This window comes from Sus scrofa, chromosome 18 (assembly GCF_000003025.6).
Source record: "Sus scrofa isolate TJ Tabasco breed Duroc chromosome 18, Sscrofa11.1, whole genome shotgun sequence".
NCBI classification, from domain to species: domain Eukaryota; kingdom Metazoa; phylum Chordata; class Mammalia; order Artiodactyla; family Suidae; genus Sus; species Sus scrofa.
The window spans coordinates 6172410-6198750 of NC_010460.4; the positions used below are offsets into that span (position 1 = coordinate 6172410).

The 26341-nt window shown below is 59.4% G+C and overlaps 2 protein-coding genes across 6 annotated transcripts; both read right to left on the reverse strand.

The window, feature by feature from the left end:
• On the reverse strand, positions 1-8031 carry ASIC3 (acid sensing ion channel subunit 3). 4 transcript variants are annotated; one of them, XM_013990732.2, is made up of 11 exons: positions 3363-4817; positions 2305-2455; positions 1997-2127; positions 1652-1853; positions 1490-1546; positions 1235-1382; positions 866-957; positions 681-760; positions 531-602; positions 301-359; positions 1-159 (listed from the first exon to the last, which is right to left on the reverse strand). In XM_013990732.2, exons 1-11 carry the CDS (start codon positions 3894-3896, stop codon positions 90-92), a joined length of 1596 nt encoding a protein of 531 aa, XP_013846186.1. In that variant the 5' UTR covers positions 3897-4817; the 3' UTR covers positions 1-89. The 4 variants fall into 4 exon arrangements, with proteins under 4 accessions (XP_013846186.1, XP_020934529.1, XP_013846189.1 ...); XM_021078870.1 differs by having other exon boundaries at positions 5-182; positions 1997-2124; XM_013990733.2 differs by having other exon boundaries at positions 11-159; positions 1997-2124; positions 3363-8031.
• Positions 6141-24603, reverse strand: ABCB8 (ATP binding cassette subfamily B member 8). 2 transcript variants are annotated; one of them, XM_003360079.5, is made up of 16 exons: positions 24358-24557; positions 19770-20082; positions 19280-19435; positions 19109-19203; positions 18861-18966; positions 17121-17282; positions 16928-17013; positions 16714-16811; positions 16207-16312; positions 12425-12458; positions 12118-12254; positions 11823-11917; positions 11442-11575; positions 10609-10756; positions 8843-9093; positions 6141-8207 (listed from the first exon to the last, which is right to left on the reverse strand). In XM_003360079.5, the coding sequence occupies exons 1-16, from the start codon at positions 24450-24452 to the stop codon at positions 8082-8084; spliced, it is 2142 nt and encodes a 713-aa protein (XP_003360127.3). In that variant the 5' UTR covers positions 24453-24557; the 3' UTR covers positions 6141-8081. The 2 variants fall into 2 exon arrangements, with proteins under 2 accessions (XP_003360127.3, XP_013846190.2); XM_013990736.2 differs by lacking the exon at positions 19770-20082 and having other exon boundaries at positions 24358-24603.

The following is a 26341-nucleotide window of genomic DNA, read 5'->3' on the forward strand; positions in this document are numbered from 1 at the left end:
TGAGGCTGATGCACTAGAACTTTATTTGGGGTGAAAACAGCGAGGACACGTGTCCGGGATGTCAAGGTGCGGCCCTGAGGACACTGAGTCTAGAGCTGGGTGACCAGGTAGCCCGTGCGGTGGGAGGCAGAGAGCGTCTTGGGGACGGCAGGGGGAGGCCTGGGGAGACACAGACCACGGCACTGGGACAGGAGGCCTCGCACTCAGCGCCCTGCCCCTGCCCCCAGGCCTGAAACAACTTGCCCTCTGGACTGGGCCTGCCCCTCCTCCCTTGACCTTGGGGGGCCACTTCTTTGTTACCTGAGACCCAGGCTGAGGTGGGGAGCTTGGGTTCCATGGCTGCCCAGGCCTTCCTGAAGCTGTGGGAGGAGGGAGCGGGTCAGAGGTGCAGAGGGGTCCACCCTCCCGGGGCCCAGCAAGGTCAGGGCATGCCCTCCTCTTTCTCAGCTCCGTGGGGAGGGGGGTCTACATTGGGGTGGGGGCTGGGCACCCACACCAGGGATGGCAGGGGAAGGTTAGGGTGCTGTTACCAGATTGGTGCTGGAGTGCCTTTGGGAGCGCTTTCGTTTCCAGAAGTATCCCAGGACTCGGTCCCGGAACACCTGGGGGCAAGCCGTGGTGAGGTCCGGGATCCTGTGGCTGGATTTGTGCCCCCGCCCCCAGCCAGGGCCCAGGCCCACCTCGCAGAGGAAGTCCAAGATCTCAAGGATAGTGAGCAGGCTGGCCCCGATGAACAGCCCCATCTGGCCCCCAATGTCCCCTGCGGAGACCAGGTCACCAGTCAGCTCACAGCTACCTGCTCTGTCCACAACACTCCAGACCTCAGGGCGCCTGTGCGCACAATGGACCTACACACACCACACACCTAGCAGCTCGGACACCTCGTAGGCCTTCTTCTGCTCCACTGTCTCGTAGTTGAGGGCCTCGAAGAAGATGTCCAGCACTAGCACGTTCTCCCTGGGAAGAGAGACGCCGGGAGCGTTCGCTGGACACCGCTGGTGCCGGCTGCTGGCAGGAACAGGTGCCCCGTTCCCTCTGGTCTGTGGACCCTGGGGCGGGGCGTCACTGTTCCCATTTTCAGAAGAGCCAAAGTCGGAAAGGTTGAGCAGCTTGCCCAGAGTCCCCAGCCCCGTGATGATGGGGTGACCTGTAGCCTGGTGTACCACCCGGGTGTGGGCAGGATGGCTGGGCCCGGAGCAGCGCCCCCGCCCCGCCCCCGGGCCTGCAGGCTCACTCGATGTAGGCCTCGCTGCGGTTGTGCTTCCGGGCCAGGTAGCGGGCAGAGGCGCGGCTCGGGATCCGCACCATGGAGAGCTCCTTGGCGTAGCGCGTGGTGGCGCAGGGGTTGGGGCAGGTGCACACGTCCTGCCGCAGCATGGCGTCTGCCGGCCACAGGCGCCAGGGTCACGGCTGCCCTCGGGGCCGGATCGGGGTCGCGGGCCGGGTGGAGCGGGGTGGGGACGGGACGCGGGGGAGGCGTGCCGCTTACCCAGCGCGGGGTGGGCACAGTCCTTGTACTGCTGGGGGCTGCACACTGGCGCGCCGCCTGGGGCCGGGCGGAGGAGTCGGGGAGTCAGGATCAGGCGCGGACCGGCCTCCCCACCCCACCCCAGCCCCGGACGCCCTCCTCCCGCTGCCGCCCGCCCCTTACCAGGCATATGCATCATTCGGCAGCCGCACTTCCGAGTCACAAAGCGAGTCTGGCAAGCCAGGCGACACCCCATTAGAGTATAGGGAGGGCTTGGGACCGGGCTGGGACTGGAAGGACCCAGAGGATCAGAGGGTTCTGGCTCAAAGTCAGGGTCCAGAGGTACAGAGCTGCAGTCACCCCAGGGTGGTGGCAGGAAGCTCAGCTGTAGAGGGGCGGGTTAAGGAGGCTGTGGGGGGAGTGTGGGCCCCACAGAATGTGAGGCCACTGGGGTTGAGGTTCCAGGTAATGTGGGCGGAGGAGGGGGTTGGGAGCCCGGGGAAGTTTTGAAGGTGCCAGGGAGGATACTTGCTGCTTCTGGCAGGACACAAAAGTCTGGTAGCCGGGGGCCACCCCGAAGCCCAGCTGGTCGATGAGTGGTGGCTCCTCCTGACTGTGGATCTGCACTCGGATCCCTACCTCAAAAGGGGTCTCCTCTGCTGGGAAAGGGGGAGCCTATGCTGCGGCCACCTCTCCCCAGGACTGTGACCAGCTAACCCTGTCCCTTTCTCCCAGGAAAGGCCAGCCTTCAGGGCCCTCCCCACACCTCCTCTCCGGCCCAGTGCCTTTGGCACCCCATTACGCCGCTCCCCAGCCTCGCACCCGCGATCTCATACCCACGTCTCTCCACACGGGCAGATACTCATCCTGCTGCACGTCCAGCATGACCTCCAGCCCGCTGCCCATCCCGCCCTTGGGGGTGGTGAGAAGCTCTGCCCCGTTGGCGCCGGAGTTAAAAGTGTAGCATTGCCCCATCTTGGTGAAGATCTTGGGGGGAGGGGCAGACAGATGACAGAGCTCAGCAGCCAGCCCTTCCCCCAGGCCAACACCAGGGCTGTGGGGACCTCTCCTCCACCCCCCACCCCCATCCTCTATTTGGGTCTCTTCTTAGCACACTGGCGCCCACATCCTTTTTTTTTTTCCTTAGGGCCACACCCACGGCATATGGAAATTCCCAGGTTAGCGGTCAAATCAGACCTGCAGCTGCCCGCTGACGCCACAGCTCGTGGGAACACTGAGTCCTTAACCCACTGAGCAGAGCCAGGGATGGAACCCACCTCCCTATGGATACTAGTTGGGTTCCTTCCCTCTGAGTCACAGCGGGAACTCTCGAAGCCTACCTCCTAATGCCCCCAGACCCTCCCTCACATGGGCACATGCAGCTGGGGCCTCCTTGGCTCCCGTCACTCCAATTCCTCACCCTTGGCCCCCAGCCCAGGGCAAGTGTTTCTTTGGAGACTGGCATAAAGGGAAGAGGCTCCCAGTTGCCCGCCTCCAGGTGTGGCAGGATGTTGAAGAGGCAGAGGGAAAACAAGTGCCCTCCCCCTGGCAGAGAGAGGGGTCTCCTGCCCTAGAACACCAGACCCCCCCCAACCCCGCCCCCCAGGAGTGGGCCTCCACGGCCCAGGGCCAGCCTGTGAGCACCCCTTGCTGGGACGCATGACCTTACACACTGCAGTCCGGCTGAGGGGCAGGGGGGGCCCTGAAGAGGATGGCTTCCCGGGCAGAAGAGAAAGCCACTGGCGGGGTGGGGCAGCTGTGGCCTAGCTGGGCAGGAAAGGCTCCTCCAGCACAGGTGTTAAGGTTCCCTGGCTTTGGGGGAGGCTGGGCCGGCCAGGCTGGGCTGGCCGGGGCTCCAGGCTCCCTGGCTGGGCGGGCGGGGCGGCCAGCTCACCGTGGTGAAGTTCTCAGGGCCGCAGGGCCAGCCTCGGTAGCGGCAGTCTAGGAGCATGTCCTCGAGGGCATGCCCAGCCCGGGCGTAGAGCCGGGCCACGTCGTAGCTGGGGCTGGGCATGAAGCCGGGCGGCGCGGGGGGCCGGCCCAGGGCGCGCAGGTAGGCGGCGTGCTCCGCGGGCTCCAGGCCCAGCAGCCCGGGCCCAGCCCAGTGCAGGTCGTTGGGCGTGAGGCGTGAGCGGCGCAGCGCGTTGATGTTGCACAGGGTCACAGCCGGGAAGGTGAGCCGGTGGCTCTCGCGCTCCTCCAGGGCTGTCTCGTGGTGGAACTCCCCATAGTAGCGCACCCTCCCTGCCACCTGGTAGAGGAAGGTGGCCAGCGATAGGAGCACGGCTGCGGCCCACAGTCCCCGGCGTGGGGTCAGGCCCCCTGGGCCAAAGATGTGGCCCAGGCCGTGCATCGAGCAGTTGCTGGCGAACACTCGGATGTCGGAGGCGGGCCGCTGGGCCTCCTCGGGCCCTGAGGGGGGCTTCATGGCTGGAGCCCGGGGTGAGGGTACCGAGAGGGCTGGGGGGTGGTGCCCAGGCTACAGGGGCTTGGAAGGAAGGAGAGGGTCGCTCCGAGGACTGGGAGGGGCTGAGAGGGGATTAGGAGGGTCGGCAAGGAGAGGAGAGGGTGGAGGACAGGTGGGGAGGCACTGGCCTTTCGAGACCGGACGTGGTGGCCTGGCGGGTCCAGCTCAGCCTTCTCCAGGCTGGGGGCTCCGCAGCAGAGGCCAGGTAGGATGCAGCCGGCGTGGCTGGCGTGGCTCGCTCTGCTGGAGGCTGTTCTGCTGATCCTGAGCTGCTGCAGAGGATTGGGTTTCAGCGGTGAGGGGGCTGGGGGGCCGGCAGAGCAGTCTTGGGGGCGGGGGAGGTCCCTGGGGCCCCAGGCTGAGCCATTAATGCCGCGTGGGGGGGCCATGGCTGTGGAGACCAGAGGCGCCAGCAGGAAACCACAGCAATCCTGGATGGGGCTGCAGGGGAGCCCGGAGATAAGTTGGGGCTGGGGGTGCCCTCAGGCCCTCTAGGTTCCCAGCTGCAGCCCCTGCTGTCCGGCCTGAGGGTCTCTCGCTGACCCTCGGCCAGCCCCCCCCTTCTCCCTTCCCGCTGACCTCACCCTGGATCATTTGCTCTTTCACAAAGAGCGGAGCTGGCTCCTGACCAAGCTGGAAAGTGGTGGGAACTTCGGCATCAGCAGACTCTTCTTTCTGAGCCCCCAGCATCCCAGCCTACACTCGATGGCCCCGTGTCCAGAAGTGGTCTGTCTCCAGAGACCCTCCTCCCCGCCTCCTGTCTGGGAGGCTGGCTGCCATAGTGACACTGGGCTCCGTCCAGGTAGGACATGAGTGCCCCCTGCGACCCTCCCGGTAATATGCATCCCTATGATTTCATGTCTTTTTTTTTGTATCTTTCTTTTCTGTCCCTTTTCGGCCATGCTGTGGCACATGGAGTTCCAGGGCCAGGGATCAGATCTGAGCTGTAGTTGTGATCTAAGCTGCAGCTGCGGCAATGCCAGAACCGTAACCCATGGTGCTGGGCCGGGGATCGAACCTGTGTTCCAGTATTCCCAAGATGCCATCAATCTTTTTGCACCACAGCGGGAACTCCTGCTTTCACATCTTTTTTCACTCGATAGCATGTTCTGGTGACCGTGTGCTATCTAGGACCTGGCTGGAAAACTTCCACGTTTTTAAGTGGCTGCAAACCATTTCATTTATGTGGATTCCTAACAACCACACCCCTATGGATGGACACTGGGGGTTTCCAGTCTTCCGTGACAAACAATGGTGTTCTCAGCACCACTGCAGAGGCGTAAACTCCCAGAGATGGAACAGAGGCAAAGGCCAGGGTCATTTGATAGACACCACAAAATCCCCCTCTGTAGGCATGACACCACTTTGCGCTCCCAGCAGGAACACGGGAGGGCACCTGTTTCACCAAGAGGCCCTCCTAGAGGTAGAGACACTGCCCCGAACCAGCTGCAGTGCCCTGGGCCGTGGTGCCTACACAGCATGGCAACGTGGGCTGTGAGAGGGCAGAACGGGGGCATCTGAAGATGCCTCAGATTTCCAGAGGGGACGGTGGGCCAGGCAGGGAGCACGATCCCAGCGGCTGGCGCAGACACCCCCGGAAAGCAGAGCTGCGGCCGCAAGGTTGGTGCTCACTGGCCTCGAGTGGGACCGAGTGTCTTGCAGACCCAAGGTACAGGGGACAGAGGCCGGGCAGTTGACAGCCGTAGCTGCCAAGGTACATGGAGCCCTGTGTTCGGTTAAACACTCACTGAGCCCTGGGGAGCTGGGAGCTGCTGCACCGCAGGCCTGAGAGGAAGCAGGTTTATCTTCACTCATTTACTGAAATTCCTATCCACTCCGTGTCCTCCCACTGAGCACTGAGTCTGTGGGTTGGTGGCGGCAGGCTTGGCAGTGAGCGCAACAACGCGGTTCATCAAGCTCAAGCGCACGCAATCTCGCCGCGCTGCACTCGCCTGGCCTCCCATTGGTCCTGACAAGGCTGCAGGTCTCACGGGAGCAGGGAGGTCCTCGCTTTCTGGCAGACACGGCGGCCCCTGGCAGTAGGTGCTTAATGAACCACTGTGGGTGTTTTGGCTACACCTGTGGCAGGCAGAAATTCCCAGGCCAAGGATCAAACCTGCGCCACAGTAGCGACCCAAGCCACAGCAGTGACAATGCGGGTTCCTTCACTGCTAGGCCACTGGGGAACTCCAACGAACACACATCTTGAAGGAGTGAATAACAGTTTATTGCACAGGTGTAACCAGCTTTTGAGGCTGTAGCAGTGTGTTTTAAGCACGTTACCACAGATTATTCCATTTAAACTCCTAAAACCAGCTCTCAAAACTGAGTACAGCTGCGCTTACTATCCATGTGGCATAGCTGCAGCAGCCAAGGTCAAGGTTAAGGCCACACAGCAAGTGTGTGGCTGACAGCAGGGGCTTCCCGCTCGCCATGGACCTCACTACAGCCCTAAGGGGGAGCGGGTTCAGAGAGGCCGCCCTGAGGAGAGAGCCAGCATCTGGTGTCAGAAGGTCTTGGGGGGCAGGAGGCTGCGGCTGTGGCCGGGAGAGTAGGAGCTGGCCTGGCTGGCTCTCCCTTGAGGGACCGGGCAAGACAGTGCGAACCTGGCCGAGGAGTTGGGGCCCACCCTCGGCTGCCCTCACTAGGGAGGCATTTAGCTGCAAAGCACCCCAGAGCCAGCCCTCGCTCTGCTTCCTGCATCACGACCTCTCATCAGGAAGAAAGCAGGATATCAAATCAGGGTGGCTGTGGCCAATGCTTTGTCCCTAAAACAGCATCTGATCCTAAACCGAAAAGAGCCTATGGGGACTCCCACTTCTGGCTCCTGCACTCACACCTGAGCCGCTGCACCCTCCTCCAGACTGGCCTCCAGTCACAGCTGCCCCTGCTCCATCCCACACCTGGCTGCCACCCTGGAGACGTGGCCTCACCCTCCTACGCCATGGGGTAAACCAAAAGGTCTGGCTGCCCTCGAAGGTCTGGCCTGGGCAAGCCCTCCTGCTCACGCCAGGGTGCAGGTTCAGGGGAGTCCTCGGCCGGACTGGCAGCGAAGGGGAAGGTTTCGTGATGGGAATGGACAGGAGCAGGAGCAAGACAGGAGGGGTGAGGTCCTGGGAGCCGAGCAGGGCTGGTGGGAAGTCCCGGCTGCTCCTAGGTCCCCGGAAGCGGACGGGAGTCCTGCCCCACACGGTTCACACCTTTGCGGCCACAGGCTCGTGCCACCTGGGTGGCCGGGGCGTCCTCTTTCCAGGTGAGGCTCTGGTCCCACCTGCTCCAGGGGACCTCTCTCAGAGGCTGGCAGTGATGTGGATTGATTTTATGTGTTGTCAGCCCAGAGCATGATGCCAACCGTGCCTTTGTGCTTAGGTGACTGTCAGCCCCAAAAGTCAGCTCACACTCTGTACTCCTGTGGCTGGGCTTTGGGGTCCTCCTTTGTCCCTTTCAGAGGCGGTGTCCTCTTGTGGGGGGGGAGACCACAATCTCATCTGGTGACAGACTCGAGGAGCATGGGGCCAGGGCAGTGGTGAGACAGCCTGGCCCCCGGGCGCTTCGTGTGGAACAGACCACAGCCACCTGCCCTCTCCCGCCCCCCAAGGGCCAGCGGGCGTGTCAGGCGTCCGGGCGAGAGGGCAAATCTAGACAAAGGACCTTAAAGGAACAAGGAGAAGTTGTTCCCAGGATGGGGACTGCGGGTTTGAAGGGTTGACTCAGGCGGGTTCTCCTGTCCCCAGGGCCCCAGAGGCGTGTCACTGGGGTCAGAGGAGGAGGGTGAGGTCTGGCATAGGTGTGACCCCCACCCCCACCCCGTGCCGCTGCACAGATCCCTGCAGCTGCGGTCTGATACCTGCAGGCGGCCAGGCTGGTGGGGGGTGGGGAGGGCCCGGCGAAGGGAGGGGCCAGAGCAGGGGCCTGGGGACTTGGCCTCCTCCTCTGTGCAGCAGGACTCTCAGCTCTGGTGGAGGGGGGCAGGCTGGCAGTGGGGGAGTGGGCCCAGCAGTCCTGGCCCGGATTTTATTGTGAGCGGGGGAGCAAGGCAGCCGCCCCCCGCCCCAGGAGACCGGCTCTCCTGGGGGCTCCCACCCCAGGGGTTCCCCCAAGCTGAGCCTGGCCCTGGGCACAGATGCTCGGCGGGGACCAGACCTCTCAGGACTTGGGGTGCCGGTTCCTGGGGCCTCTGGGCGTCTCAGGAGCCGGGCCATCCAGGGCCTGTCTCCGGATGAGCTCCGAATACAGCCCGCCTTTCCTCAGGAGCTCCTCGTGGGTCCCCACCTGCAGGGGAGGAGGGGAGACGGTCAGCCCACCCAGCACAGAGCTCGGAGGGCCAGCTTCTTAGCAGCTGTTGGGCTCATCTTCCCGATGCCACTGTCCCCCCCCAGAGGATACTGTGAAACCAAAGCACAGTGGGTGACAGGTCACCACTGGCGCGTCTGTATCTGTCAGCACCTCCTCCCTGCTGAGCTGGACTGTCCCGTCTCCCTTACAGGGCCCAGTGCCCTGGCAAACCCCCTCAGCTTTGGCTTCAACAAGGCCTGGGGGACTGGGAGCCCTGCTGCAGACCCAGACTCTGGGGGGGCTGCCGTGGCTGCTCCTTGATCAGGATCCCTGGTGCTCTGTCCTCAGCCCTGGGCCCCTCCCCCAGCTCTGAACACCTGCCCGAGAACTTTCCCCTTTGATCCTGGGAGCCACATTGTAGCTCTGCTGGCTCTGCACCCCCATTCCCCAAAGGGACAGAGAAAGAAACTGGGACCCTGAGAGGCTAGGGCTCATTTAAGGGGAGGGACTCCTGAATCCACGGGTGCTGCTTCCAGAATACGACCCCCAAACCCTGGGCCAGGCTGGACCCTCACACAGTCCAGCTGAGCCACCCCAGCCCACGACTGCCCCTTCCCTGGGGCCCGGCTGACCTCGCAGACTTGGCCGTGGGCCATGACGACGATCTGGTGGGCCCCCCGCACCGTGCTGAGCCGGTGGGCGATGACCAGCACAGTGCGGCCGGCGCTGGCGCGGTCCAGGGCCTCCTGCACCACCCTCTCAGACTCTGAGTCCAGCGCGCTGGTCGCCTCATCCAGGATCAGCACTGTGGGCTGCTTGATGAGCGCTCGGGCGATGGCCAGGCGCTGCTTCTGGCCACCAGACAAAGTGGCACCCCGCTCACCTGGAGGGGAAGGCGACAGGGTGGAGGCCTGAAGCAATGCTCAGCTTTGCACTTGGGGTGGCCTTGCAGAGGGGCTCAGTCTGGCCCTGTGTGCACTGGTCCTCCCTCTCTGAGAGTGGGGGCGGTGCCCGGCAGCACCCAGATCCCATGTCCCTGCGTAAAAGTGAGCTCACACTCACACAGGATGACAGGGGTTGTGCACACGGAGGGGCTCAGTGCTGCTCAGAGGAGGTGCCGTGCTCCCCTCATTCACTAGGGGCTCAGAGCCATGACGGGCCTGACTCCCTGCAGCTCCGGCCACCTTCTCCTGGGCTCCTGGATCTCTGCTGCTGTGGGGTTACCCCGGACCCAGACGCAGGCTCCTGGGGCGCTGGCGGCACAGTGGGATTCAGAATCTGCCTGGGCCTTCCGGGAAGGTCACGCTTGGGGTCCACAACACCCAGAGAACAGCAGAGGCCTGGGAGCCAAAAAGAGCCTCAAGGTGACATCAGTCACTGAGCAGAGAGGACAGACTGAAGCCCAGACGAGCCCAGGAGGGCGCCAGGTCGGAGGTACAAGGAAAGTGCCCAAGGGTGCCATGTGTGGGCCCCTCCAGTCAGGGGTGAGCCCACAGAACACGGAAGTCGGCTCCACTCAGTGGGGGCCCCACTCAGCCAGACGGAGGCCTAAGTTTCGAGAAGGGTTCAGAACCTTGGATATGCCTGCATCGTGAGATGTGCTGGAGCATTCTGCAACAGAGCCAAGAGACCCTGGCTGATAAACACAGCCCCAAAGGCTGAAAAGAAGACCTCTGAGACGAACACACGAGGCTGCAACTGCACCACGAAGAGTCTAGTGTGATCTACTCTATTTCAATGTTCCAAAAGCACCTGAGCCTCTTCTAAGTCAGTCAGGAGAGAGTCCTGCTCAACCTGGTCAATCTACAGATAACAAGACGCCTTTAGAAGTTCCTGCCATGGCACAGTGGTTAACGAATCCGACTAGGGACCATGAGGTTGCAGGTTCGATCCCTGGCCTTGATCAGTGGGTTAAGGATCTGGCGTTGCCGTGAGCTGTGGTGTAGGTTGCAGACGAGGCTGGATCCTGCGTTGCTGTGGCTGTTGTACACCGGTGGCTACAGCTCTGATTAGACCCCTAGCCTGGGAACCTCCATATGCCGCGGGAGCGGCCCTAGAAAAGGCAAAAAGACAAAACAAAACAAAAGACACCTTTAGATTAACGGCTAAGAAGTGGGAAGGGAGCAGGGCCAGAGACTAAACAAGCACAAGGAGACAACACCCCCTTGCTTCTGGTCAGGTTTTGGGAGCTGACCTGGTGAGCTCTCGAGTCCCCACGGCATGGCTCACTTGTGTCCCCAGCACGCTCCTGGCTCTGCAGCCTGCTTGTGCCTGAACCACACAGGCCTGGCCTCCCCCAGGGCCACGGCTGTGGCCTGGTCTCCCCCGACCCCATGACCGTGTTCCTGTCCTCACCCGAGGGCCTGCAGACCCGAGCAGGATGCCTCCCCCGACTCACCCACGATGGTGCTGTAGCCCTCAGGGAAGCTGGTGATGAACTCGTGCGCGTTGGCTGCCCGGGCCGCTGCGTAGACCTCGTCGTCAGAGGCATCCAGCTTCCCAAAACGGATGTTCTCCATGATGGTTGTTCCGAACAGGACCGGCTCCTGGAGGCGGGAGGTGAAGGGTCCCCAGGAAACACTCCGACATGGCCCCAAGCCCACTGACAGGTGCATCAGGACCCCTTAAGGGCAGGCAGGGCGCGTCAAAGTCACAGGTCCAGTAAAGACCGTGAGGTCCAATGCGGGGGAGGCCCAGCACCCTGCGGGGCTCGGAGCCTCTCAGGAAGGACTGGAGTGGACGTTGGTGGGGGAGCAAGGCCATATGGCCAGGCAGGGTCCTTCCTCTTTGGGGAGAAGGGCAGGGAGGGGGTTTCAGTTTGGTTTCCTCCTCCCAAAGGGGTACCCTTCGTCCACGTGCGGGTGCAGGTGGCCCTTTGTGGGAAAGTGATGGAGCAGGCGCTTCAGACCAGGGCCGCGGGTCCCTGCTTAGTGCGGAGAAGGGCCACCAGCCCCCACCCCTACCCCCGGCAACACCATGTGGGGGTCTAGACCTTCTGGAACCTACAGGGTCATCAGAACCCAGGGATCCTAAAACGGCCATCCTGCTCCCACCTGCTTGTTCCTTTTTAATCAAGGAACAGAATCCCAAGAGCAGCGCTGAGTGCCAGGCCCCGAAGAGGGCTGGGGACCAGTGACGACAGTCCGTCGCGCCCCCGCCCAAGAGAGCAGCAGGTGAGGTGGGTGGGAAGGCGAAAAGGCCCAGGCCGCAAGGGCGGAGAGAAGCAGGCACCTGGCTGATGAAGCCGATGACCTGGCCGCGCAGCCAGGAGGGGTCGAGGGTGCGCAGGTCCCGCCCATCCAGCGTCACCACGCCCGCCGTGGGGTCGTAGAAGCGCTCAAGCAGGGACGCCACGGTCGTCTTCCCTGGAGGTTGGGGTTGGGAGACAGGCAGTCAGGGAGAGGGCGCGGTGTCCCGGCAGAAAGGGGCCCCCGGGGAGCAGTGGAAGGACCCCTGCTTCCATTCGACAGAGAGGCTACCACAGGGAGGAGTCCCGGGGTGGGGGGAACGATGGATCGGGGTAGACGGGGGAGGAGCCGCAAGGTAGAAGGGAGAGTAGCTGCGTGGGAGGGGGAGGAACCGCAGGGTGGGAGGGGGGCGGGCTCCCCTTACCTCCCCCAGACTGGCCCACGAGGGCCACGATCTTGCCTGGAGGCAGCGTGAGGGTGAAGTCCTTGAGCACCTGGAAGCCCGGGCGGCAGGGGTAACTGGGAGGAGCCAAGAGACCCTCAGTCAGACCAGGTTCCAGGCCCCTTGTTGCCCTGGTCTATCCTGCAGGCTCCCTGAACCCCCCCCCCACCCCGCTTATTGAAAGGGAGACACAGATACACACAGGTCGCCGGACAGCGTCCCTCTCCCGTCCTCAGCCCAGACAGAACTAGCCCTGCGTCCACCCGCTGCCGCTCACCTGAAGCAGACGTCGTGAAATGAGATGGAGCCGCGCAGGTGCTCCCTGGGGATGCAGCAGCCCCCGGACAGCGGGATGTAGGGGCTCAGAGTCATGTACTCGAAGACTCGGGCGCCCGCGCTGAGCCCCCGCACCACCTGGGGAGGGGGTTCATCTGTGGTGACGGAGGAGGGGGTGGGAGGGGAAGGGGAGGGGCTTATAGCAGCCTCTCTGCTCCCCACCCCACCAACACCCGGTTCCCACAGCACACAAGTGACGTCGATGGCTGATCCCGACGCCCGTAGCCACCCGTGACACTGCTACTCACCTGACCAAACAGGACAGAGAGGTTGGCCATGGACCTATGGGCAGAGGAGAAGATAAGAGTGGGCACAGGGAGGGCCTGAGAGAAGTGGATGGAGCCAGAGAAACAGGTGGCCTGCAGCCAAATGCAGAGATTGCTCCTGAAACTGAGGCCCCAGGAGCCAGGGATCCAGCAACACTGGGTAAGACCACCTGCTGAGTTGTTTCTCCTTTTTAGGGCTGCACCCACGGTACATGGAGGTTCCCAGGCTAGGAGCTGAATCAGAGCTGCAGCTACAGGCCTACACCACAGCCACACAGGATCTGAGCCCTGCCTGTGACCTACACCACAGCTCACGGCAACACTGGATCCCCAATTCCAACCATTGAGGCCAGGGATCGAACCGGCATCCTCCTGGGTACTAGTTGGGTTCATTACAGTTGAGCCACAATGGGAACTCCTGCTTCTCCTTTCAGAGCCCGCTCTCTCCTGGCAGGGGCAGGGCTGATCACGGTCCACTGCCTGAGGACCGGGGCTTCAGGGAGGAAAGGGGCCCGGAAGGCAGGCGCCTGCAGCCCGGGGCACAGAGGGAGGGACCAGGAGACCCACCAAGGGGGTGGGACCCAAGGCTGTCCCGTTCCGAGGAAGCAAGGTCTAATGCAGGCGGAGAGGCGAATGTTAATCTTTCTGCAGAAAGAAAGAAGACGCCGGAGCCCAGGGGATCCCTGGAGGGGCCCCGAACAGGACAGAACTCCCTGAAGACACTTCTTGTGGGCTCGCCCTGTGGGAGCGAGGGCACAAGGGTGCATCTGTCCAGTGGGTGGCCTCTTCTGTCATGCAGGCTGCCAGCTGCTAGGAGGAAGGTGAGTCACTGCTCCTTAGTCACCAGTCCCCAACTGGTCCGGGCCCGTGACTGTGCGTCTGTGATCGTGCACCAGGTCCCTTGAAGAGGAGGAAGGCCTGCCTGCCCAGCAGTCTCAGTCTTCCAGCCCCAGCTGGGGGGCGGGAGGAGGAGCAGCCAGGAAGCGGCTCAGAGCACTTGCCAAAGGGAGCGGGAGGCACCAGAAGGGACGGAGTGTCTGTTGATGGGAGGGAGCACATTCTCCACAAGAGACCTGAGAGCCATTAGGGTCTGGCAGAGGCGCCGGTGCCGGGCAGCGGATGAAAACCAGGCGCATGCGGCCTCAGGCCTCACTCTTCCTGGAGGCCCCTCCGGGCTGGGGGTGGGGATGGAGGTGTCCAGCCCCAGTGGGGCCCAGGCTGGATGCCGGCCAGGCGGCCTGGCCCTGCCAGTGGTCTGTCTGGGCACCTCCCGGTCTCTTCCAGGGGACCCGTGCCACCAAAAAGAACACCTAGGATGGGGCCCGAGGTCGAGGCCGCCTGAAGTCCGGGCAGGGCTGCCTCCCTCCCCTCTCCCACCCTCCCCTGCCGGACCCCAGAGGAAACAGCAGCTTCTTTAATGAGACCCAAGTCCTCTAAAGCGGGTGACAAAGAATCTGTGTGGTGAGGGCCCCCAAAAGCCTGGGCCCAGGACCTGTGGCTGCGGGAGAGCCTTTTTGGAGTCTAATAGAACTCTGCCAGCTGGCTGGGCAGAGGGGTGAGAGAGGGTCAGCACCAGGCTGGAAAGCAGAGGGCGCCCGGGGAAGGCCAGTCTGAGGATGGAGGACCAGGCCTGGGATGTGTGCTGCCCTCCCCGGACGGGGACTTTCTGCCACAGCCCCATGGAGGCCGCGGAAAGGGTGCCAGGGGTGTTTGTCCCTGTCCGTACTGGGGGTGGGGGGGAGGGGGACCCGAAGTTCCATCAACACAAGAGTCAGAGCCTCTTAGAACCAAGACCACCACAGAACCATCCCTGGGCCTCTGGAAAGGGAGGAACGAGGTTGTGCAGAACCAGAGAGGGTCCCAGCAGGCCCAGGGAGCCCTGAGCCAAGATGGGTGGACTCTGGTCTTTGAAGAACGTTGCTGGGTTTGGGGCCTGCCTCTGACTTGGCACCGTTCTGCCCGGATGGTGATAAGGGTGAGGGATTCTGGAAGCAACGGCTAACGCACACACAGGTGGTCAGACACGGAACAGAGCCAGCAGGGGGACCCCTGGACTCGGGAGGGAGGAGGAAAGGCCCCAGAGGGCGTCTGGGCGGATGTTCTCTTGGCGGTAGGGGGGACACAGGTCTGCACTCAGTTATCTGTTACAACATGTGCACTCTAGGTATTTATCTACCGTATTGTTATATTTTGTGTGTGTTTGGTCTACGTGGTATGTGGGGGGTGAGGAGGGGAATCAAAGTAAAGAGAAATAGCAGAGGAAACTACCAGTGCTTAGCTTGGAAGGGACAGTAGGCTGTCTCCTCGGTGCTCCTGTGCCAGAGCAGCTGGGAGCTCTAGTGCCCATGGGCAGGCGGGGCCAGTGGAGCAGTGGACAGTGAGCCCGGGGGGCGGGGTGGGGGGAATGCAGGGGAAGGGCAGGCAGAGGATGGCAGGCCAGTTCTGGAAAAGTGTCAAAGATGGCCTAGCCATTGGAGTTTCCGTTGTGGCCCACTGGTTAACACATCTGACTAGGAACCATGAGGTTGCGGGTTCGATCCCTGGCCTCACTCAGTGGGTTAAGGATCCGGTGTTGTCATGAGCTGTGTTGTAGGCCACAGACACGGCTTGGATCCTGTGTTGCTGTGGCCATGGCGTAGGCCAGTGGCTACAGCTCTGATTGGACCCCTTCCATATGCCGTGGGAGCGGCCCTAGAAAAGGCAAAAAGACAAAACAAAACAAAAAAAGATGGCCTAGCCACATGTGGAGTTTATTTTATTTTTTGTCTTTTTAGGGCCACACCCACGGCATATGGAAGTTCCCAGGCTAGGGGTCCAATCAGAGCTGCAGCTGCAGGCCTACGCCACGGCCACAGCAGCACGGGATCCAAACCATGTCTGCGGCCTACAACACAGCTCATGACAATGCTGGATCCTTAACCCACTGAGGAGGCCAGGGATTGAACCTGTGTCCTCATGGATACTAGTCAGGTTTGTTACCACTGAGCCACCGTGGGAACTCCCACATGTAGAGTTTAATTCCGCCTTAAAAAGGAAGGCAATTCTGACACCTGCTCCGACATGCGTGAACTGGGGACGTTACAGAGTGAAACCTGCCGTCACAAGGAGACAGACACCCTGTGATCCCACCTGTATGAGGACCTAGAGGAGGGAGACTCACAGAGACAGAAAGCAGAACGCGGCTGTCAGGGGCTGGGGAGGGTCACCAGGGTACAGAGGCAGAGCATTTCAGTTTTGTAAAATAGAGATGATCTGGAGTTCTCATTGTGGCGCAGTGGAAATGAATCCAACTAGGCACCATGAGGTTGTGGGTTCAATCCCTGGCCTCACTCAGTGGGTTGAGGATCCAGCACTGCCGTGAGCTGTGGTGTAGGTTGCAGACGTGGCTTGGATCCTGAGTTGCTGTGGCTGTGGTGTAGGCCAGGGCTACAGCTCCAATTGAACCCCTCACCTGGGAACCTCCGTATGCCGCTGGTGCAGCCTAAAAAAGACAAAAAGACAAAAGGACAAAAGGACAAAAAAAAAAAAAAAAAAAAACGGGCTTATCAAGGAAACTTCTGGTTGCTTGGAAGCTGAAGATGACAAGTGCATCTCAGAGGGTACAGTCAGGGAGCTGGGCTGGAGGGGCTGCTGCCAGCCCCAAGTGGGCCCTGGTGGCGGTAGGGGCTCCTGGCGGGGAGTTGGGGAGCTGTGCTCGGAGCAGACGGGTGCCCCGTCCCTGACCCAGCCAGGCTGCTTAGGGATGAGATCGGCCGCACACTCACCTCTGCACCGTTTGGGAGGCCACCAGGAAGGACATGAGGTCTCCGCCGGTCAACTGCTGTCCGGCCACCAGGGAGCCCCCGATAAATAGGGTGCCCAGGACCATGCCTGCGTGGGGGAAGCATGCGGTCAGGGAAGAGGCAGCGGAGCATGGAGGACAGAGCCTGGCCCACGTGATGGTCCCTGTTCCAGCCCCGGCCAGGGTCCCAGCTTCCTGGAATCTCAGCAAGTCACCAGCATGGTCTCTGCCTCTGTTTCTTCATTTGGGAACAAGTGGGTTGGGGGCACCTCATGGCTCCCTCCCAGGCAGCCCAGCAGCACCTGGCACACAGCTCTGTGGTGACACTGGGCCTACCTACCCAGACCGGCTCACTGGCATTCGACAGACGCCTGAAGGACATCAGACGGGTGCAGAGCTGCCCCTAGCCCGCCTGGCTGGGGCTCGGCCCTCAATCCTTGGAGCTCACCCCCAGCCTCGACCCGGGTCCCCAGGTGGGCGGCTCACTCACAGTTGAAGGCGATGTTGGAGAGCCCTTGGAACAGGGCGATGCCTCTGCCCAGCTGCTCCGCCTTGCAGCGGGACTCCTCCAGCTCCGCTCCATAGCGCCTGCGGATGGAGGCGGAGCCCAGCCCTCAGGAAGGGGGCAGGTGGGGCATGGGGTGGGTGGAGATGCATTTGGGGGGCCCCTCCTGCTCTGTGCTCCACCCCCGCTCAGGACTCACTCCTCTTCCCTCTGCTCCATGGCGAAGGCTCGCACGGTCCGAACGTTGCCCAGGGCCTCATCTGCCACACCTGTTGCCCTGGCAACCTGCATGGGGTCCAGAAGTTAGGGAGCTGGGCTGGAGATGGGGAGGGGTGATACAGCAGCACAAGGCAGAGAGAAGCGGGGGTGAGGATGGGAGGGAATTCTGGTACCTGCTCCTGACACTGGCGAGACAACTTTCTGAGCGCTGAGCCCATCAGGGTACCAGCTCCCATCAGAGCAGGCGTGGCCACCATCAGCAGCAGCGTGAGGCGTGTGGACAGCATGGACAGGGACACCAGGCAGCCGGCCACCTGGGTGCAGCTCCGCAGCCCCTGGGGAGTGGACAGGCAGGCTGTCTGGCATCAGCATCACGACATGGGGCACTTTCCCAAGAGTCACCTGGCTACAGCTAGCTCTGCACTCACAAGGCCAAGGCCACAGGTCTGACTCCCGAGAAGCCAACCGACAGTCTACCGGTCACAGAACATAACCCTTTCTCTCTTTTTTTTTGTCTTTTTAGGGCCGCACCCGTGGCATATAGAGGTTCCCAGCCTAGGGGACAAACTGGAGCTGTAGCTGCCAGCCTACACCAGAGCCACAGTGATGCCAGATCCGAGCCGCGTCTGTGACCTACATCACAGCTCATGGCAACGCCAGGTCCTTAACCCACTGATCAGGGCCAGGGATTGAACCCACATCCTCATGGATACTAGTCAGGTGCATTACCACTGAGCCATGACAGGAACTCCCATAACCCTTCCTTTTCTTTTCTTTTCTTTTCTTTTTGTCTTATTGTCATCTTAGGGCCGCACCAGCAGCACATGGAGGTTCCCAGGCTAGGGGTCGAACTGGAGCTACAACTGCCGGCCTACACCACAAACACAGCAATGCCAGATCTGAGCCACGTCTGCGACCTACACCACAGCTCACGGCAACACTGGATCCTTAACCCACTGAGCAAGGCCAGGGATCGAACCTGAAACCTCATGGTTCCTAGTCGAGTTCGTTAACCACTGAGCCATGACAGGAGTTCCACATGAGCCTTTCTTGACCAGCAGGCATTAAGTGACGGGGTGAGAAGGCCTCTGGACCAAGGCATCCTTCCCTTGGACAAATCCCACTTTCCTTCCTTTCTGCTCTACAAACTGAACAAAAAGACAAGGGCCTAGAGTTCCTGTCACGGCTCGGCGGTTTACAAACCCAACTAGTATCCATGAGGACATGCGTTCAATCCCTGGCCTCAGTTGGTGGGTTAAGGATCTGGCATTACCATGAGCTGTGGTGTAGGTCACAATCTGGCTCCAATTTGATCCCTAGCCTGGGAACTTCCACGTGATGCAGGTGTTGCCCCTAAAAAAAAAAAAAAAAAAGAAGAAGAAAAAAGGCAATGGCTGGGCAACGCTGCCCAGGAGTGGCTGTGGGTCAGGGCCCAGCAGGATCCTGCAGCTTCAGTGGCAATGTGGGGGGATGAGGAGAGGACATCAGGGATGCAGCCGAAGGCCACCGCTCACTCTCCCGTCAGCGGGCCAGGCGTTCTGGGGGCCAGGCAGGGATTCTGCTCTCGGCAAAGCTGGGCCAGGAAGAGCTCTTGGCTGAGTTCTAGGGAAGGTTTTCCGGGGAGGCGGGATTTCGGAGCAGGAGAGGCAGCCTGTCCTGACCTTGGACACCCCCACAGCACCTCCCTCCCGTGAACGCCCCCATTCTGCCACCCACACCCTCAGACAGCAGGCTTCTTGCTTCCATGCAAGCCTAGGCTCAGGGCCCAAGAGCAGGGCAGGGTAGGGCAGGGCTGGCCAGGGGCACCCCCTAGGGGGAGAGAGAGAGAGAGAGAGAGAGAGAGAGAGAGAGAGAGAGTGTGTGTGTGTGTGTGTGTGTGTGTGTGTGAGCGTGGGGGGACCAGGGGCACTGACCTGGGAGATGACAAGTTTGAAGGATGATTTAAACTCCTGCACGTCAGTTGTCAATCGGCTCACCAGCTGCCCCGTCTTTTTAGCATCAAAGAAAGCAATGTCTTGTCTGGGGTGGGACAGGGTGGGGGGCACAGGTGGGGGAAAAGAGGGAGACAGCACCTCAGGAGGAGGCCCTGCCCCCAGACATTCCCCCAGGTCCCCCTGGGGCACCTCGCCCCCTCCCCAGCCCACCCCGGGGCTGGCGGTACTGGAGCAGGTTGCTGAAGAGCGCCCTCCGCATGTCCACGGCCATGTGCTCGCCGATGCGGGACAGCAGCACCAGGTACCCGAAGGTCAACAGGCCCTGGGAGAGAGGCCAGGTTCTCAGGGGTGCCCAGGTGGCTCCCCCAGGGGCCCCCAGGCCCACCCCTCTGCTGTACCTGGAGGCCATAGAGGGCGAGCAGCTGGCTGCTGAGGCTCCGGGACTCGGTCAGGAAGCTGCCCACGTGGTCCCTTGTGTACTTGGCCACGATCTCCACCAGCTGACCCAGGAGCAGGGGGATCTGCACATTCACCAGGGCCGCACCCAGTGCCAGCTTGGGGGAGGGCACAAGTGTTTGGAGGGACCGTGCTCGTCCCCAAACCCGGCCCTGACCTGGGCCCTTCCTCTGCCTCTGCTGGCCAGGTTTTGCAGCTCCAGTGTCTCTCTGAGAGTGAAAGCCCAGCTGCCGGCCCCTGGGGACCCCTGCACCCTATCCGCCCAGCCACCCTGGGGAAGTCCTCCTGGTGCCCCTTGGCCCCTGTCCCCGAGCCAGCCGGCCCTGCTGCCTCCCGGGGTCTCCTCTGAGACTCAGCCACGCAGGAGGCCTGCAACCCCCTGGCTGGATCCTTCCCTGACCCTGGTGTGGGGGGTTGGGGAGAAGACCTCACCACGACGGCTGCCCCAAGGACCAGCAGGTGGGGGCGCAGAAAGTGCCAGAAGAGCTTCCAGTTAAAGCGGGGCTCCACGACACAGGGTCTGGAGGAGGCGGGAGGGGCCTCTTCTGCCTCACACAGTGCCACAAGGCCAAGGCGGGGGCACTTACTCAGAACCACGGGGCCCAGGAGGACCCCCCCAACCCAGCACCAGGCAGAGGGGCTCCGGCCGGGAGCTGGGGGCGCTCGAGGGAGACGGGCCCGGAGCTGGGACTGCAGCCGAGCCACGGCCCCAAGGAGGCAGGAACTGGCGCGGCCATCGGAGGACCTGTCGGGAGAGAAGGGCACTGACGGCTAAAGGCCCCGCTGGCCATGCCCTCTACAGAGCAGCGGCCCCGCTCCTGCCAGCCCTTAAGCAACCTCGGTTCCGGAGCGAGACACACACAGCGGAGAGCAGCTCAGGGAGGAGATGGCGGCGGGTCGTTGAGAGGTAAAGGTGTGCTCCCTCTGGGTCAGTGACCGTCTCCCAGCCCTGCTCCCTCAGACTTGAGGACCCCGGGGCTGGAGAACATGGGTGTTCCCAGCAAAAGCGGCTCAGAGAGCGAGCGTGCCCTGGGCCTGGACGGAGAGGTGAAGTCATGTGTCCCCAAGCAGCAGAACTGGGACAAGAGAGGAACCCTGCTGTCTGAGTGCAGAACCCAGGCTCATTCTAGTCTGCCACGTGGGACGAGCCCGAGGTCACGGGCGGCAGGTTCAAGACTGGACCCAAGTCTTGTGACCATAGTCAGAAGCTTCTACAGCCATCGCCTTGGGTCTCCCGGGGCTCGAGCGCTCATACAACGGCGCGTGGGAGGAGAGGGTGCCAGACTCCCCATCAGCGGAAGGAAGGATGAGAACTCAAAAGCCAAGTAAGGGATCCTGTCATCTGGGACAGGCCAAGCCACCTCTTTCCTGCCGTTTCACTACCTGCATGTGGCAACGGAGGGTCGTGAGCCTACTGTTCCGGGGCACGGGGAACAGACAGGGGCGAACCGGACAGACCAAACTATCACCCTCGTGGCGATTAAGCGCGCGCAAGCGTGTGTGTGTGTGTGTCGGCGGGGGTGGGGGTGGGAAAGGACACACAAACGGCTAATGACAAAGCCTGCCAAGGGCAGGGGCTGGGGTGAAGGCAGAGGAGTCGTATATGGTCCTTTTTATTTTTTTTATTATTTTTTAAATTTTTTTGTCTTTTTGCTATTTCTTGGGCCGCTCCCGCGGCATATGGAGGTTCCCAGGCTAATTGGAACTGTAGCCATCAGTCTACGCCACAGCCACAGCCACACAGGATCCAAGCCGCGTCTGCGACCTACACCACAGCTCACGGCAATGCCAGATCCTTAATCCACTGATCGAGGCCAGGGATCGAACCCGAAACCTCATGGTTCCTAGTTGGATTCATTAACCACTGCGCCACGACGGGAACTCCGGGATTTGCCTTTTTTTAACCCACTGAGTGGGGCCAGAGATGGAACCCACGTCCTCATAGATATTAGTTGGGTTCATTACCAATGAGCCACAATGGGAACTCCCAGATTTGCATTTTAAAGATCACAGCAGGAGTTCCCGTCGTGGCGCAGTGGTTAACAAATCCGACTAGGGGGAGTTCCCGCCGTGGCGCAGTGGTTAACGAATCCGACTAGGAACCATGAGGTTGCGGGTTCGGTCCCTGCACTTGCTCAGTGGGTGGACGATCCGGCGTTGCCGTGAGCTGTGGTGTAGATTGCAGACTCAGCTCGGATCCTGCGTTGCTGTGGCTCTGGCGTAGGCCGGTGGCTACAGTTCCGATTAGACCCCTAGCCTGGGAACCTCCACATGCCGCGGAAGCGGCCCAAAGAAGTATCAAAAAGACAAAAAAAAAAAAAAAAAAAAAAAAAAAAAACAAAAAAACAAATCCGACTAGGAACCATGAGGTGGCGGGTTCGGTCCCTGCCCTTGCTCAGTGGGTTAACGATCCGGCGTTGCCATGAGCTGTGGTGTAGGTTGCAGACGCGGCTCGGATCCCACGTTGCTGTGGCTCTGGCGTAGGCCTGTGGCTACAGCTCCGATTCAACCCCTAGCCTGGGAACCTCCATATGCCGTGGGAGCGGCCCAAGAAATAGCAACAACAACAACAACAACAACAAAAAAGACAAAAGACAAAAAAAAAAAAAAAATAAAGATCACAGCAGGTTAAGGATCTGGCGTTGTCACTGCAGAGGCTTGAGTCGATGCTGTGGCATGGGTTCAATCCCCGGCCCAGGAACTTCCACATGCCTCGACTATGTCCCCCAAAAAACCCAAAACAGGAGTTCCCATTGTGGCTCAGTGGGTTAAGAACCCAACTAGTATCCATGAGGATGCAAGTTTGCTTCCTGGCCTCGTTCAGGGGGTTAAGGATCCAGTGTTGCTGTGGCTGTGGTGTAGGCCGGCAGCTGCATCTCTGATTGGACCCCTAGCCTTGGAACTTCCATATGCCACGAGTGTGGCCCTAAAAAGAAAAACAAACACAAAACAAAAGGATCGCAGCAGAGAGGAGTGGGCTGGAGAAGGAATGGAGTGGCCACACGGAGGCCTGTTGGAAGCAGAAGTTATCTGGCCAAGGGTATATGGCAGGTAGGGTGCTCAAAAGTACAAAGGAGATTATTGATGGAGACAGGCTTTTCACGAACAAACAGATGAGACGTTTTTCCTCTACTATGACAGACTTTCATATTTCCAGACTCTCCTAACTGCAGACTCCATCTCATCCTTCCCTTGTTTCAATGAGGTCTCTATACTGAGCCTCCCCCACCCCATCCACCTGCCTGTTTTCCACCGTGTACTTTAAATCCATCCAAAATTTAAAGAGAGAGACTCACCCTCCTTCTGTCCTGTGCAAATGCTCCACTTCCCCATTAGACTATATATATATATATATATATATATATATATAAAACTCAGGTAGTCAGTGTAGGAGCATGGGCTTGGATGCATTCTGTGATATGGCCATTGATTAACATTTGTGGCTTAAGGGCTCCAGTAATAACAGCTTGTCTTTTTAGGGCCACACCTGCTAAAGGTTCCCAGGCTAGGGGTTGAATCAGAGCTGTAGCTGCCGGCCTATGCCATAGCTGCAGCAACACCAGATCCAACTTACACCACAGCTCACGGCAACGTCAGACCCTTTAACCCACTGAGTGAGGCCTAGGATTGAACCCACATCCTCATGGATACTACTCAGGTTCTTAACCTGCAGCTGAGCCACAACGGGAATGCCCAGAAATACACTACATTGTGACCCAGCAAAATGAACATATGTATGTCACAGAAAATTGAAATGCTTCACAAAATAAAACTTTCCCTAATTTCTCTTTTAACATGCATGTACTCTAATACATTCACTTTTATTTTTTATTTTCTTGGTTTTGGTTGCACTTGCAGCATGTGAAATTTCCTGGGCCTGGGATCCAACCAGCACCGCAGCAGTGACAACACCATATCCTTAACCCGCTGAGCCACCAAGGAACTCCTATATTCACTTTCAAATAGTCTGGACTCACTAAATTCACTTAATCATCTAATGTGTTATGACTTGAACATATGAAAAACATTGCACCATGAACACACAAATACTAGAATATTATTTGACCTCTTTCCTTGGGTTTCGCTCTGGTTTAAATAACATCAACACTCTTTCTCTTTTCCTAAGGACTCTTCTCAAGCCTTAAAAGGCTTGAGAAGAGTCCTTAGGAAAATTTACCATGGCCACTTTCCAACTTTTCTCATCTTCTCCAAACGAAGGCTCTAAGCAGAGCTTGGTCACTGCCAAGAACTGGGGGATTACTTCCCAGCACCGGCACTTCTAGATCTAGCTCAGCCCAGCTCCTGACCCCATCAATCAGAAGGGCTTTCCAAATGACACGAGTCTACATCCACCTGCTCCTGCGAATCTGCTGCCTGCTTGGCCCTCAAGCTCTTCACTCCACGATTAGAAAGAAATCGGTCTCTTGCCATAAAGCATTTACAGCGCAGTCAGTTTCAGGGTCCTGCTCATTTCCCACCTGTGTCTTGCTCTTTTGGAACTAACGTGTGTAGCGCGAACATACAAGAACACATACAGACGTGTTACTAAACTGACTATTTCTGCTCAAAGTATCCATATTTAGGAACCATTTTTGTTCAGTTCACACTGAAGCTTTGGAACAAGAGCAGCACCAAATGTCTCTGGACACTAATAATTTTTGTCCACATCCATAGACCAATACCAAGAACGAGGACAAGGGGCCGGAAACGGAGTCCCAACACCTGGGCAGCACGGCGCCCCCTGGTGGGGAGAACAGGCTCGGTGTGGTCAAAGACCCAGAGCGCCCCCTCCGTCCAGCCCACACGCGGGTACTGACGCGCCAAGTCTCCTGCTGGCACCTGGGTAGTCGCTGTAAATAATTAAGGCCAATCCCTGGGGTACTGACGCCCAAACCCGGGCCGGGCCAGCCTACAACTCCCAGCAGGCCTTGCGCGAGCCCCGGACTCCATCTCCCGGCGGGCCCCACGCCCTGCCGGCGGATCAATGGCCCGCGCTCCCAGTAGGTTTGACCCTTTTTACCTGACGGCCGAGAATGTCTGGAAGCGGAAGGGTAGTAGTGGCTTGCCTCGGACAGGGCCACCGCGAATCCCAACCCGAAATAAGTGGACCAACATGATGAGGAGAGAACAAGAGCGACCGACAACGGCGGCTCACCCTTATCCCACTGAGGCGTCCATGTTGGCTCAGGCTCCCATCCCGACAGCCCTCTCGCGGCTCGGGGTGATTGGCGGAAAGAAGCATCAATATCATCGCAAGCTATGATTGGAGAAAACCTTGCTCACCCGTTTGCTTCTGCAACTCTGATTGGAGAGAGGTGCCTGTCGCCGGCCCCCAGCTCTGGGAGGAGCCGAGCAGTTGGGATTCCCCCCTCCTCCCTCGACCCGCTTTGGCTCTGGAGTGCAGTTTTAAAGGTGTGCGGAGTGCGCCCTCCTCTTCGGCGTTTCCACAGCAACGCGTCAGCTGCTGACCACAAGGCCATTCCCTTGCGGGTACTCGTGGAGGACTGTAGATGTCCCGGAGTCTCCAGGGAATGTAGAGCGCTGGTTCTGGGAGAGGAAGGGACGGAATTCGTTTTTTCAAAATATGTGCACGTGCTTTGCCACCCACTCCGCTGTTCAGAGCTCCGGGGAGGGCAACCACTTGGGGGAAAAAAAAAAAAAAAAACTCCCTAGTGATTCCGATTCGCTCCCTCCGCACAGTGGTTTAGAGTTGCTGATAGGGAGGTGATGTGGCTTATCAAGGCACCACCCCGGTTCCATCTCTGCCACAGATGTCTTCCTCACAGTAGCTTTTGCACCTTCGTTTAGCACCGATTTACTTTTTCTGTGTAATCATTTGTTTGCATAGTTGCTTCTGCACTGGGCTGTGACTTCCTTTGGGCTGTGTCTCATTCACCTGTCCCCTCCTTTCCTCCAAATGGCCTGGCACGGAAAAGTGTCCTGTTAATATGTTAATAATAAATTGAATTGGGGGCAGTGGTAGGGAGGCTGTCCCCCAGAGAATCTGGAGTGTATCTGGGTAGGAAAATGTGCCTGGATTAGATTGTGGTTGGGCTGGGTGCTGGCAGTGAGTGAGGTTGTGGGGAGACCAGAGAAGATCCCACATAGCCCAGTTGACAGATGTCTCCTAGAGACCTTGGTCGCTTCCTAGCCCTTCTGTGGCTTGGAGTTCCATTTTGGGCCTAGGGGTCTTGTTTTCATAGCTCTGCCTCTTGCTCAGGGATAAAACTACACAAGTCCTGAGGTAATCTTGAGGCAGAATGATAACTCAGGTAGTCAGTGTAGGAGCAAGGGCTTGGATGCATTCTTTGATATGGCCATTGATTAACCTTTGTGGCTTAAGGGCTCCAGGGAGTAACATCTCCACAGGCCTTGTTTTATTATAGGAAATGCACATTCCCCACAGACTTTGTTTACTGTAGGAAATGAGGACCTCTAGCCCACTCCTCAACTGATAAAAAAGGAATGAGAGGAATGGTGACTTAATCTAAGGAAAGAAAAGGACAAAAAAAACCATTAAACTTTTGGGACATTTCCAACCCAGAAGCCCTATTGGACAAGGACTGATATAGGTAATTGAACAAGGCCAATGGGAGAAAGCCACATCTTTCTGGACTCCACGTTGATACCACCCCATCTTTATGGAATCAAAACCCCTATAGGACAAGAGAGAAAGGGGCCTCTTCTCCCCCCTCCCAGCAGCCCTGGGAGATAATCGCTTTCCTTTAATAAAGACTTTGCTTGCTTGCTGCCTGTGTATTCGAGGAGTTCATGCTTCAACTGCTGTGAACAAAAACCCAGATTCCAGTATCATCTTTCCGGTATCAGTATGATAATTCCCCTCCCAGAAGGAGGCGCAGGAGAAAAACAGACATATCTTTTTTTTTTTTTTTTTTTTTTTTTTTTGGTCTTTCTGCTATTTCTTGGGCTGCTCCCTCGGCATATGGAGGTTTCCAGGCTAGAGGTCCAATCGGAGCTGTAGCCACCGGCCTACGCCAGAGCCA